General features: G+C 44.8%; 1 protein-coding gene across 5 annotated transcripts in view; it reads right to left on the bottom strand.

Annotated features, from left to right (window-relative positions):
- The window catches only part of usp25 (ubiquitin specific peptidase 25), a 204,646-nt gene that overhangs the window by 44,479 nt on the left and 146,267 nt on the right, over nucleotides 1-13,900 (bottom strand). For all 5 annotated transcript variants that reach the window (XM_072513112.1, XM_072513114.1, XM_072513115.1 and 2 more), the window contains 2 exons: nucleotides 8,156-8,334; nucleotides 3,418-3,496 (listed from right to left, as the gene is read on the bottom strand). In XM_072513112.1, the coding sequence (XP_072369213.1) occupies nucleotides 3,418-3,496; nucleotides 8,156-8,334 (258 nt within the window). The remainder of the gene's footprint in view (nucleotides 1-3,417; nucleotides 3,497-8,155; nucleotides 8,335-13,900) is intronic.

Genomic DNA, 13,900 nt, shown 5'->3' with positions numbered 1-13,900 from the left:
TCACATTCACAACAGATGACTCTCCAAATACAATTTACTGAGCCAGGACTGACACACAGTGCCATCTGGTCTATTAGAACCTGAAGCAACAGGTGGGAAACATGACAAATGAATCTGCTGGGAAAGATTTACTGAAATGTCACCACCTTCCTTTAATAAACAATCAACTTCTTGCTGTCGCACAACACTTACGGCAAACCTGACCATGCTGATTGGATTTATCCAGTGCGGTCGTCGTAACCAACCATGATCCACTGAAAGTGTTGCTTACAATTTATTTACACAATGAATCAAGCAGAAAGTGGCAGAGGGTCATTTTCTCTCATTATTTCCCGAAGGGCCCTGACTCGGATGGAAGCTTACTGGCGATGTTGGACACTGAAATAAAACCAAATGCTTCCTGCACATGTAACAAACTGTACACATAAAAGATATTGAAGTGGGGCTTGCGATGGGGGAGAAGAGCATCTGAATACTCATAGAGTTTCAGTCTCTGAAAACCTTCTCTCTATTATTCTGTCTGAAATGCGTGGGTGACTTAAGTGCATGGCCCCTTTATATTTTACTGCCTGAACAAGCACCCGCAATAATTAAAAAGGGTGAACCTATGCTCAGCTTGCAGGTGCACGCTTGGGTTGCTGTGCAACCAGGCAACTTGAAGGGAACGCAGGATTGCTTTCAATCACGAGGACCTTTCCTGGACTTACACCAAGAGCGGTGCCTTCCATCTTACTATAACCTCCGGCAATACCATTGTTGCGGGAAAGGTATCGCTTCATGCAACATACATTAGGCAAACATTACCACTGAATTATACACAAATATGAGGCCATTCGATTGATCGGTTCTGTGCTGGCTCTTTGAAACAGCTATCCAGTTAGTTGCACGCCATTGTTCCTTCCCCATAACCCTGCAAACGTTTCATTTTCAAAAGCATTTATTCAATTCTCCTTTGGAAGTTACAGTTGAACCGGTTTCCGGTGCTCTTTCAGGCAGCGCATTCCAGATCATCATAACCCGCTGCGTTAAAAAAAAATCACATCTCCCCTCTGCTTCTTAAATGATTTTTTAAAAATACACCCTCTCCCCAAATGTTTTTTTCTCCAAAGAGAACAATTCCAGCTGTCTCCACATCATTGAAGTTCCATGCCTAGTATTATTCTGCACTGCTCCAAGATGGGGAGGTGGCGGAAAAGTGGTAATGTCGCTGGTGTCGTAATCCAGAGGCCCAGGCTAACGCTCTGCAGGCATGAGTTCAAATCCCACCACGGCAGCTGGTGGAATTTAAATGCAATTAATATATCTGGAATATAAAACTCAGTAATGGCGACCATGACAATTATCATCATTAACGGCCCTTAGGGAACTAAATCTGCCGTACTTATCTGTCCTACGCGTGAATCCGGACAGCAGCTTAACTGCCCTCTGAAATGTTCACTCGGTTCAAGGTCAACAAAGGCCGGCCTTGCCATGAAGTAGAATCCCTACAGTGCAGGAGGCCATTCGGCCCATCGACTCTGCATCATTCCTAGGCCCTATCCCCGCAACCCCACCTAACCTGCACAGCTTTGGACTGTTGGAGGAAGGAACACCCAGAGGAAACTCACACATACACGGGGAGAAAGTGCAAACTCCAACCAAAGAGAAAATGCTGGAAAATCTCAGCAGGTCTGGCAGCGTTTCGGGTCCAGGTGGCCCTTTGTCAAAGCTCAAAGGATCATTTGGACTCGAAACATTAGCTCTTTTCTCTCCCTACAGATGCTGCCAGTCCTGCTGAGATTTTCCGGCATTTTCTCTTTGGTTTCAGATTCCAGTATCCGCAGTAATTTTCTTTATCAAGTGCAAACTTCACACAGACACCCAAGGCCAGAATTGAATCTGGGTCCCTGGCACTGTGAGGCAGCAGTGCTAACCACTGTGCCACCGATGTCCACATCCCATGAAAGAAGTAAGCAAAAATCCTTCCTCAGAATTGCACGCAATACTCTAGCTGAGACCCAACAACTGATTTATAGGGTTTATCATAGCTCTCTTGCACTTCCACTCTATAAAGCCAAGAGTCAACATTTAATGCATATTTACTTCAGGATGAAATAAAAGGCACTCAGCTAAGCCTTGTCACTTAGATCATGTCCATGTTGTTTCATGCTTTGCACCAGTATTGTACCAAATTTCAAACCATCACAACAATTTATTCGACAGGAGAAAATGACACTGATTGCTCTGATACAGCATCTTTTTCCCCTGAGAATAAATTGATGTGATCATTTGAAATTTGGTATTCTTGCATTTGGCCTGTTGAGTACAAGATGAAAAACTTCAGCAACATGCCTCTCTTTCGAAGAATAATCAAATATACATTCACACAAATACAGATTTTTGGCCTTGCATTTTAAAAAGAATTAATTAAAATTTAAGATTAAAATCTCTTCCAAAATTAAAACCAGATACATAGATTACTTATTTTAACTTATATGAATGATTCATATCCTGATCGGGATCCTTGAAATTATGAAAGGTTGGACAGGGTAGATGCGGATGAATTGTTTTCACTTGAGACAATTTAAGATTGTTGAAGACGGTGACTGATAAATCTAATACGCAAACAAGGAGAATTTTCTTTACTCAGAGAGCAGTTAGAATGAGTAAATTGCTCCCACCAGAGGCAACTAAGGCAATGGGTGAAGAGATGGTTAAGGCAACATCGGGGAGGGAGATAGTGGCATTGTCACTGGACCAGTAACCTTGGGGCCCAGGCTAATACTCTGATGACAGGGATTCAAATCCGATCACAGCAGTTGGTGGAATTTAAATTCAATTAATGAAAAAGAAAATCTGAAACATGGAGCCTGTCTCTGTAATGGTGACCATGACAATTATCAGCGTTGTTGTAAAAAGTCATCTGGTTCACTAACGCCCTTTAGGGAAGGAAATTTGCTGTCCTGACCTGGTCTCATCGACACGTGACTCCAGCAGTTAACTCGTAACTGTCCTCTGAAATGGCCTAGCCTGCCAATCAATTCAAGGGCAATTAGGGATGGGCAACACAATCCTTGCTAGCAATGCCAACATCCCATGAAAGAATAAAGGGGAAAAGTAGCTTAGATGGTTCAAAAGGAAAGTGGACAAATGCATGAGGGAAGAGGGAATAGAATGATACACTGAAAGGCTGGGATGAGATAGACTGGCGCCGTGCTAATTGTGTTGAATGGATGTTCCTGTGCTGTATATTACATGTAACTAACTGTGCTCACACGTGAAGAATGTCTAGTGCCCAAAAGGTGGCAACAAGTGGTTCCCAGGCAAGAGTCAATGCCTTAATTTATAAACATTTATAAAAGCCACTTCAGATCTCCATTAAAGAGGCACATACCTGAAACCCTTTGGGCACCTTCCGACACAGTTAATTCCACTTACCTCGTACTCCTCCATGTTGACTTCTTTAGGTTTGATCAGTTCAAGTTTGGCCCGAGCAATTTTCATAACACTGCGGCACCTGAAAGACATGTGGAGTGGAATTAGCTGTTTTAAAAGAGTAAATAAGAAGTAGCAGTAGACCACACAGTCCTTTGAGCCTGCTCCACCATTCAATGTGACCACAGCTGATCTTTGACCTCACCACCACTTTCTGACCCACTCCTTCCATTCCACAGCAGACCAACAATCTGGCTATCTCAGCCTTAAATATATTCAGCAACGAACCATCCACAACCCTCTGGGATACACAATTCCAAAGAAACGCAACCCTTTGAGAGAAGACATTTCTCCTCATCCCAGTCCTAAATGATTGACTCCTTACCCTGAGATTGTGCCCGCCTATAGCTTACTCCCGTCAGGGACTTTTTCCCGTGCTATTTATTCCTGTCCAGACTACATTTTGGGCTTGAGGGCCTATATCATTTCCCACTACTGCACTGATCTCATCCTTTACTCACAAAGCTACACCACCTCCTTTTCCTTCTTGCCAATCTTCTAGAAATACTGAGAACCCTTGGAGGTGGGGGTGGGGGGACACACGGTAATCAGCAGGAGAGTTAATTGTCCATGTTTGACCTGATGCCTTGAGGCTGCATGGGGTCCAGAGTCGATGTTGAGGAGTCGCAGGGCAACTCCCTCCTGACTGGATACTTTTGCTGGCCAGTCCTGTCCTGCCAGTGGGACAGGAATTACCCAGTGAATGGTGATGGTGATATCTTGGAAATTGTCAGTCAAGTATGATTTCCCAAGTATGACTGTCAGGCTGTTACTTGATTAGTCTTTGATTTGGACAGGCTGAGTGAGTGGCCATATGCAAGGCAGATGCAGTATAATGTCGATAAACGTGAGGTTATCTATTTTAGTAGCAAAATAGGAAGGCAGATTATTATTTAAATGCGTGTAATTTGAGGTGGATGCACAGTGAGACCTGGGTGTCCTTGTGCATCAGTCACTGAAAGTAAGCTCGCAGGTACAGCAGGCAGTAAAGACGGCAAATGGTATGTTGGCCTTCATAGCAAGAGGATTTGAGTATAGGAATAGAGATGTTTTACTGCAATTGTATGGGGCATTGGTGAGGCCACGCCTGGAGTATTGTGTGCAGTTTTGTGTCCTTATCTGAGGAAGGATGTTCTTGCTATGGAGGGAGCGCAGCGAAGGTTTACTAGGCTAATCCCTGGGATAGCGGGACTGTCATATGAGGAGAGACTAAGTAGGTTAGGATTATATTCATTGGAGTTTAGATGAGTGAGAGGGGGTCTCATAGAAACTTATAAAATTCTAACAGGATTAGACAGGGTAGATTCAGAAAGAATGTTCCCGATGGTGGGGGAGTCCAGAACTAGGGGTCATAGTTTGAGGATAAGGGGGTAAACCTTTTAGGACTGAGGCGAGGAGAAATTTCTTCACCCAGAGACTGGGGAATCTGTGGAATTCGCTACCACAGAAAGTAGTTGAGGCGAAAACATTGTGTAATTTCAAGAGGAATTATATATAGCTCTTGGGGCTATAGGGATAAGCGATATGGGGCAGGGGGGAGGTGGGAAGGCAGGATCAGGGTATTGAACTTGATGATCAACCATGATCATAATGAATGGCGGAGCAGGCTTGAAGGGCCGAATGGCCTCCTCCTGTTTCTATTTTCTATGTATGTATATAATGGACCAGGTGGGTTTTTACGACAAGAGACAATGTTTTCATGATCATCATTAGTCTTTTAATTCCAGATGTTTTTCATTGAATTCAAATTCCACTGATTCAAACCTGTGTCCACAGAGCATTTCCCTGGTCCTCTGGATTACTCGTCCAGCACTAATAACACTATGCCGCCACCTCCCCGATCTAGCTACAATGTTGGTATTTCCTTGAGCTTGCTGCGTGCAGTTGGGTGCCACATTTTCTATATTCTAACAGTACTTCAAAAGTACTTCGCTGGCTGTGAGGAAATAGGAGATTTCCAACGAAAGAAGTCAGACAAAGTTAAGTCTTTCATTATCCTATGTTTTAGTAGCCCTTTGGATTTTTAAAACATGTTTTACTACTCGGGCAGGAGATTCCCCGACTGCCGTTGGCTGGGGAATAGGTGTGAAATTTCTGGTACTGATGCTCCAATTACCAGGGGCGTTGATCAGCCTTGGTGGGCCAACGTTGAGCCCACCGACTCTTCACGGAGATGAAATTGCTACCATCAAAGCCAATCTGATGTCGATTTCATTTACTATGCTTATTGCTGTTTGTAAGTCTAACGACTGATATTGAATAAAGCAGTGAATTTTTCGCGCTCCTTCCTTCCTTACCTAAATGCCCCTAGTTTACTTTTTCAGAGGTGCCGGGTGACCTTCAGAATGCCAGGTCAAGTGGTCATTCTGCCTGAATGAGCCTGGACATTTTCAGCGGGGTCATGGCTACATCCAACCTGCCTTTGACTGACATTTCCACACTTAACACTCTGCAGCACAGGGTCACTGGCTTATCATAAAGAACAGAAACGCTGCCTGATCTTATTTTCTCTTCTTGCGACTCTTTCCAAAAACATACTTTCTTCAGTAAACGTCGAAAGATACATCAGAGCACAATTCAAGCGAGGCAGTATGTAGAGCACATTACAGATTGATTTGGTTAAATACAGCACATAGCGCTCTACGGTTCCTAACTCACTCCACTGACAATGTTAATTGCATCTACATTTACATTTCAAGTCTGCACGAAGAATTTGACAAGCAGGGCCCTGCTCACCACCGGTTAAGCCATGTCTTTTTGAAAAGTTCTGGCATTTGCTGGTCTGAATGCCCCAAGCTAACACAACACAGACCAGGATGGGACCTGGGAATCCGTCTGTCTGACTCAGATTCCACAGCAGCCTGTGCTTTTACAGACTGACCAACTGACCCACTGCAGATTTCAAGAGGTAACCTAGGGGAGATCAACATAATTAATGAGTTCTTCGTTTAACAACCACTCATAAATAATTGTCAACTTGTTTTTTTAAAGTTTCAAGAGTGGACGGTCAATGGAAATTGAAGAGGTCCGATTAAGTGTCAATTTTGTGGCATTGGGGTGTTTATTACGTACAATTCTGGTCACCGCACTATCAGAGGGTATGGATGTTTTGCAGAGGGTACAGACGAGGTTTACCGGGATGTTGCCTGGTTTAGGGGGCATTAGCTATGAGGAGAGGATGGATAAACTCGGATTGTTTTGACTGGAATGACGGAGGTTGAGGGACAACCTGATAGAGGTTTACAAAATGATCAGTGGCATGGACAGAGGGCAAGAGTCAGACGCTTTTTCCCAGGGTGGAAAAGTCAATTACTAGGGGACATAGGTTAAGGAAAGGCAAAGTTTACAGATGTGCGAAGCAAGTTTTTTTACACAGAGGATGGTGAGTGCCTGGAACGCGCTGCCGGAGGAGGTGGTGGAAACAGATATGATAGCGACGTTTAAGGGGCATCTTGATAAATACATGAATAGGATGGGAATAGAGGGATTTGGATTCCGGAAGTGTAGAAGGTTTTAGCTTAGACAGGCATCATGATCGGCAAAAACTTGGAGGGCTGAAGGGCCTGTTCCAGTGCTGTTCTTTGTTCTTTATTATATTCTGGACCTACCTCCCTAACAGCACAGTGTGTGTACCTACACCACAGGGACTGCAGTGGTTCAAGAAGGCAGCTCATCACCACCTTCCCAATTATGGATAGACAAGAAATACTAGCCCAGCCAGCAATGCTCACATCCCATGAATGAGCATTAGAAGAAAATGATTCATATCCTTTCATTTCCTGATGTCACGGACCCTTGTTGGGTTATAATCACAGAAGGAGGCCATTTGGCCTATCATGTCTGCATCGACTCTCCAAATGAGCAACTCACCTTGTACCATTACCTCAGCGGCGCCCTGGAACCTTCACATTTGATTAGTCCAATTCTCTTATGAATCCTTCAACTGAAGCTGCCTCTCAGGCAGCGCATTCCAGACCCTATCCACTCGCTGTGCACCGTGCTTCTCCTCATATTGCTTTTGCTTCTTTTGCTAATTACCTTCAAACCGTGCCCTCTCATTCTCGATCCTTTCACGAGTGGGGACCGATTCTCCCTCTACTCTGCTCTGACCCCTCATGACGTTTAATACCTCTATAATATTTCCTCTCAATCTTCTTCTCTCAAAGAAAACAATCATAATTCGCCAATATATCTTCATATCTGAATTTCCTCATCTCTGGAACCGTTCTTGTGGATATTTTATGCACTCTAGGTCATGGGTCTATAAGGTCCAGGTTTAGACACCGGTGCACATAATCAACGGTGACACTTCCAGTGCCTGTACTGAGTGGATGTTGCACCATCGGAGGTGACATCTTTCTGATCAGATGCTAAACGGAGAGCCTATCTGTCCTCTTGGGTGGGTGTGAAAGATCCTATTCCAATAGTGCAAATAAAAATGTCGGGGAACTCTCCTCACTGTCCTGGCCAATACTCATTCCTCACTATCTCAGAAAACAAAAGGTGATTATCTGGTGATTGTCATCTTGCTGCATGAGGAATCTTGCACACTGGAAGCTCATTTCCTACAATGGTACAGTGGCTAAAGTAAGGAGTAATTAATTGGCTGCAAACCACTTTGCAACATCCTGAGAAGCACTGATTTTACTCTTATACCTGCAACATATAAATCATTTTTTACCTTTCATCAAAATTGAGATTCCGATCTGCAAACTGCTCCAAGAGCGTCCGTTCGATGATCTTCTTTGGCGCCTCGTTGTGCAGGAAGTAGACCACCACATGTTTTAACCGGTTATCATTCTCCAGCGTGGTGTCTTCCTGGGCCAGCCTAACCAAACGCGAGTACTCCGCTGTGAATGCCTGGAGAGACAAAGAACCTGCTGGAAATGTATTCAGAGAACACTGTCCCTGCTCTGAGGTACCAGGTAACCCTGACTGTGGGGAACATTTTGTAACAGTTAAAGGAAAAATCATCTGCAAGGGTCTGCCAAAGGCACACGGTAAAAGCAAATCCATTACCTAACGGCACACAGCTACATCCCAACCCCTGTTGAGTGTGTGTTGAGCAGTTAAATAGTCTATCCACTCAGACAGAAAAAGAGGTCCTTGGGTTTGATACCTGTGAACTTGGTTGGGATGGTTCAGTTGACCTGTCATAAAGGGTGATAGATGGAAGGGGCAGGAGAGAGAGGGAAATGCCACTTGGGAATCCCATGATCAATGCACAAGTTGGTTGCGGATATTACTAACTTCAGCTGAGATGCGTATTGTCAGCAAATTGCCTGCCAATTATCACTGTTGCGAGTCAGCCATGATGGGTGGCTACATGGGCAAAGGCACTGGGTGACACCTTGGTGTGGTGCAGTCTTGCCCCAGCAAAGGATCAACGCCCCAGAGGGGAGGAGGGAACAAGTAAAATATAGCATCCAAAAATCATGGAATCCCCACAGTGCAGAACGAGGCCATCGAGTATGAAAGAGCACCCCCACCTAAGCCTACTCCCCTGCCCTATCTCCATAACCCCACCTAGCCTGCACATCTTTGGACTGCGAACCCGGCGGAAACTCCGCAGTCGCCCAAGGCCGGAACTGAACCCGGGTTCCTGGCGCTGCCAGGCAGCGGTGTTAACCACTGTGCTACCATGTCGCCCCAATTCTACCTTTCAAACTTTAATACCAGAATTACCAGGGTCTCTTCATTTTGCAAATTCTACTATTTTAATGGATTGTCCCACCGTTTTAAGCCTTTTCTCAACCATTCTCTCGTTCTGCCCTTCCGATGCGGCGGGACAGAAGGGCAGGCCAGTTGCTCGCTTTGAGCTTGCTGCCGATGGGGCTTTGCACTGACATTGTGGACAAGAGCAACATCTCTGATATTGCTTCCAGCTATTCGGAGGTGGAGGTGGAAAGGGAGGATGGAAAGACAATTCATTCTGTTTCCATTCCTTACCTCCATCATTCAGGGCAATTAACTATGTCAATTAATTCAACAGCCCCTTCTCGCCAACCATTCTAGAAATCTTGATCACTTCTGCTCCTTTCAGCTCTGTCGGATGATATATAATGCTGCACCAACAGTTTTAAAAATCACACTTAGAAAAGGGGAATCATATAGAAGTGATGATGGCACAGTATTTATCAATTCGCAATCTCAAACCTCAAGCTTTACCACTGAAACAAGAGGTCAGCTGGATTGTTCCTGAAAAGGTTTGCCGTTAGGAGTTGAATTTGAGGGGTTCACCTTTTAAAACATGTTAAAGATCGGCTCGCTGCCTTTCACGCAACTTCACTCGATGTGTGACTCAAAACGATCACAAACGAAACATGTGGCGACTGAATATTTCCCAGTAAGGGTTACATGCTATCAGGTGAATCGGGTTTTGGAATGCAATATCAAACTGCACATTCTGCAGTTTCACATTCCAAACACTCCTGTTGGAATGGGTGTGTGCATTGGTCAACCCCTGCAGGCTTCTGCAACCCTAACCTTTAGCTCTCCAGAGTGATTCAATTGATAGATGTGGTAAATGGTGGCCACACAGAGAGTTCCCAGGCTAGCCCCTGAAGCTAGTCCCAAGTGTGGCCCTATAGCACATGTCGTGTGTCCACAGATTGGCAGCGGAAACCCATCGTCAGCCAGGTTCCTCAAGAAACAGCGTGTCTGGAGTTTGAGCGTGGAACAGGGCGAGGTCTATCTGTCAGGCAATGGCGGGCCCGCACCTCAATCACCTCACCTGCCTCTTCTCCAAATTCTTTGCTACTCTTGCCCGATTTAAATCTACCTCAGCAATGACAATTTCAATCGACCCAGGGCCAACAGACTTTTGAGGAAGCAAGTTTCAAATTTCCACTCTCCTTTCTGTACTTCCTGATTTCCCTTCTCAATGACAGAGCTTTACTTTGAAGATTATGTGCCCCTGGATCAGGGTTGTCCCAGTGGAAAAACGAGTTTCTCTGCGTCTATCCTATCAAATCCCATTTTCTTTGCTGTGACACCATTGTGGAATAATTTGTACATATTTATTTTCGAAGAAGAATGGATTTGGTAATGTGGAATTCTAATTCTGTGTCCTCCGGACAGAAGGGAATAAAAAGAGCCACCTTTTTGAAATGCTGTACTGTCGGGACACCCACTGTGCTGTTAGGGAGTGAGCTCCAGGATTTTGACCCGGAGACTGTGAAGGAACGGCGATATATTTAAAATTCAGGATGGTGAGTGGCTTGGAGGGAAACCTGCAAATGGTAGAGTCCCCATGCGTCCGCTGCCCTTGTCCTTCCAGTTGTTAGAGGTCGCAGGTTTGGAAGGACATATCGAAGGAGGCTTGATGAGCTGCTGCAGTGCACCTTGCATATAGTACACAGTGCTGTCCCTGGTGGAGGGAATGAGAACGTTTCAGGTGGTGCATGGGGTGCCAATCAAACGGGTTGCTTTAGCCTGGGCGAGGTTGAGATTCTTGAGTTTGCTAGGACTATACTCATCCAGGCAAGTGGAAAGTATTCCTTCACACTCCCGACTTCTGCCTCGAAGAATGTGGGCAGGCTGGAGAGAAGGTATATGAGTTACATGCAGCATAAATTCCCACCCCCTAACCTGCTCTTGTAGCGTACAGGTTCTGCCAGGACCACTTAGCTATTCACCTCATTGGCCTTGGTCCAAAAATGGACAGAAACGCTGAACTCCAAAGGTGAGGGGAGAGTGGTTGCCCTTGACATCAAGGCCACATTTCATAGAGAGTGGCATCAAGGAGCCCCAGGAAAACTGGAGTCAATGGGGGCCAGGGGTAAAATACTTCTTTGGTTGGATTCATACCTAGCACAAAGGGAGTGAGTTATGATTGCTGGAAGTCAATCATCTCCACTCCAGGACAGACTGTAGCAACACCTCAAGGTAATGTCCGATGCCCAACCATCTACTAACTTCAGCTGCTTCATCAATGACCTTCCTTCCATCATAAGGTCAGAAATGGAGATGCTCACTGATGACTGCACAATGTCCAGCACCATTTGCGACTCCTCAAATACTAAAGCAGTCCATGTTGAAATGCAGGAAGAACTGGACAATATCAAGGCTTGGCTGGCAAGTGGCAAGTAACATTCGCGCCACACAAGTGCCCAGACAATGGCCATCTCCAACAGGAGAGACTCTAATGCCCTTGGCATTCAATGTCGTTACCATCGCTGGATCCCCCGCTGTCAACATCTTAAGTGTTATCACTGAGCACAAACTGAACTGGACTAGTCGTGTAAATACCATGGCTACAAGAACAGGTCAGAGGCTAAGAATCCTCTGGCAAGTAACTCAACCTCCTGACTCACCAAAGCCTGCCCCAGCAATCTATAAGGCACAAGTCATGAATGTGACGGAATACTTTGCTTCTCTCTCCACAAATAAGGACACAAATAAGATTCCAGAAATGTTGGGGAACGCAGGGTTTAGTGAGAGGGAAGAACTGAAGGAGATCAATATTAGTCGAGAAATGGTACTGGGGAAATTGCTGGGATCAAAGGCTGATAAATCAGTTGAGTCTGATAATGTACATCCCAGAGTACTTGCAGAAGTGGCCTTAAAAACAGTGGATGCATTGAGGGTCATCTTCCAGGATTCTATAGGTTCTGGAACCGTTCCTGCAAATTGGAGGGTAGCTAATGTAATGTTACTATTTAAAAAGGGAGGTAGTGAGAAAACATAGAATGAAAGACCAGTAAGCCTGACGTCGGTAGTGGGGTAAATTCTGGATTCCATTATCAAAGATTTTATAGCAGAACCCTTAGTAAAGAGTGGCAGGATCGGATAGAGTCAGCATGGATTTATGAAGGGGAAATCATGCTTGACAAATCTACTGGAATTCTTTAAGGATGTAACTAGTAGAGTTGAAGAGCGGGGACCAGTGGATGGGGTTTATTTGGACTTTCAGAAGCTTTTAATAAAGTCCTGTTTACAAATGTGAAGTTATCCATTTTGGTCGGAATAACAGCAAAAGGGATTATTATTTAAATGATAAAATATTAAAACATGCTGCTGTGCAGGGAGACCTGGGTGTGCTAGTGCATGAGTCGCAAAACGTTGGTTTACAGGTGCAACAGGTGATTAAGAAGGCAAATGGAATTTTGTCCTTCATTGCTAGAAGGATGGTGTTTAAGACTAGGGCGGTTATGCTGCAATTGTATAATGTGTTAGTGAGGCCACACCTGGAGTAGTGTTCTGTTTTGGTCTCCTTACCTGAGAAAGGACGTACTGGCGCTGGAGAGTGTGCAGAGGAGATTCACTAGGTTAATCCCAGAGCTGAAGTGATTGGATTACGAGGAGAGGTTGAGTAAACTGGGACTGTACTTGTTGGAATTTAGAAGGATGGGGGGGGATCGAATAGAAACATATAAAATTATGAAGGGAATAGATAGGATAGATGTGGGCAGGTTGTTTCCACTGGCGGGTGAAAGCAGAACTAGGGGGCATAGCCTCAAAATAAGGGGAAGTAGATTTAATACTGAGTTTAGGAGGAACTTCTTCACCCAAAGGATTGTGAATCAATGGAATTCCTTGCCCAGTGAAGCAGTTGAGGCTCCTTTGTTAAATGTTTTTAAGATAAAGATAGATAGTTTTTTGAAGAATAAAGGGATTAAGGGTTATGGTGTTTGGGCCGGAAAGTGGAGCTGAGTCCACAAAAGATCAGCCATGATCTCATTGAATGGTGGAGCAGGCTCGAGGGGCCAGGTGGCCTACTCCTGTTCCTAGTTCTTATGTTTAAGAGATTAGCGTGTAAAATTAAAGTGCATGGAATTAGGGGTAGTGTATTGAGATGGATAGAAAACTGGTTGGCGGGTGAACTGAGAGGAGGATGCAGAGATTTTTCAGTGTGATTTGGATAAGTTAAGCGAGTGGGCAAATGAATGGCAGGTGCAGTATGATTTGGATCAATGCAAAATTACCACTTTGGTAGCAAAAACGAGAAGGCAGACGATTATCTGAATGGCCATAAATTGGGAGAGAGGAATGTGCCACAATACCTGGGTGTCCTCATACACCAGTCGGTGAAGGTAAGCATGCGGGTGCAGCAGGCAGTAAAGAAGGCAAATGGCATGCTGGCCTTCATTGCGAGAGGATTAGAGTACAGGGGCAGGGATGTCTTGCTGTAATTATACAGAGCTTTGGTGAGGCCACACATGGAATATTCTGTGCAGTTTTGGTCTCATTTGAGGAAAGATGTTCTTGTTAAGGAGGTAGTGCAGCGAAGGTTTGCCACACTGGTTTACCAGACAAATGGCGGGAGAAATTGAATCGGTTAGGATTGTATTGGCTGAAGTTAAGAAGAATGAGGGGGGATCTTATAGAAACCTATAAAAATTTTAACAGTTCTGGACAGAATAGGTGCAAGAAGGATGTTCCCGATGGCGATTGTGGCCAGATCCAGGGGTCACAACCTAAGGAT

Source organism: Scyliorhinus torazame, chromosome 8 (assembly GCF_047496885.1).
Source record: "Scyliorhinus torazame isolate Kashiwa2021f chromosome 8, sScyTor2.1, whole genome shotgun sequence".
In the NCBI taxonomy this organism is placed as follows: Eukaryota; Metazoa; Chordata; class Chondrichthyes; order Carcharhiniformes; family Scyliorhinidae; genus Scyliorhinus; species Scyliorhinus torazame.
Note: the sequence above shows the minus strand (reverse complement) of the source record. Positions and strands in the feature narration are given on the sequence as shown.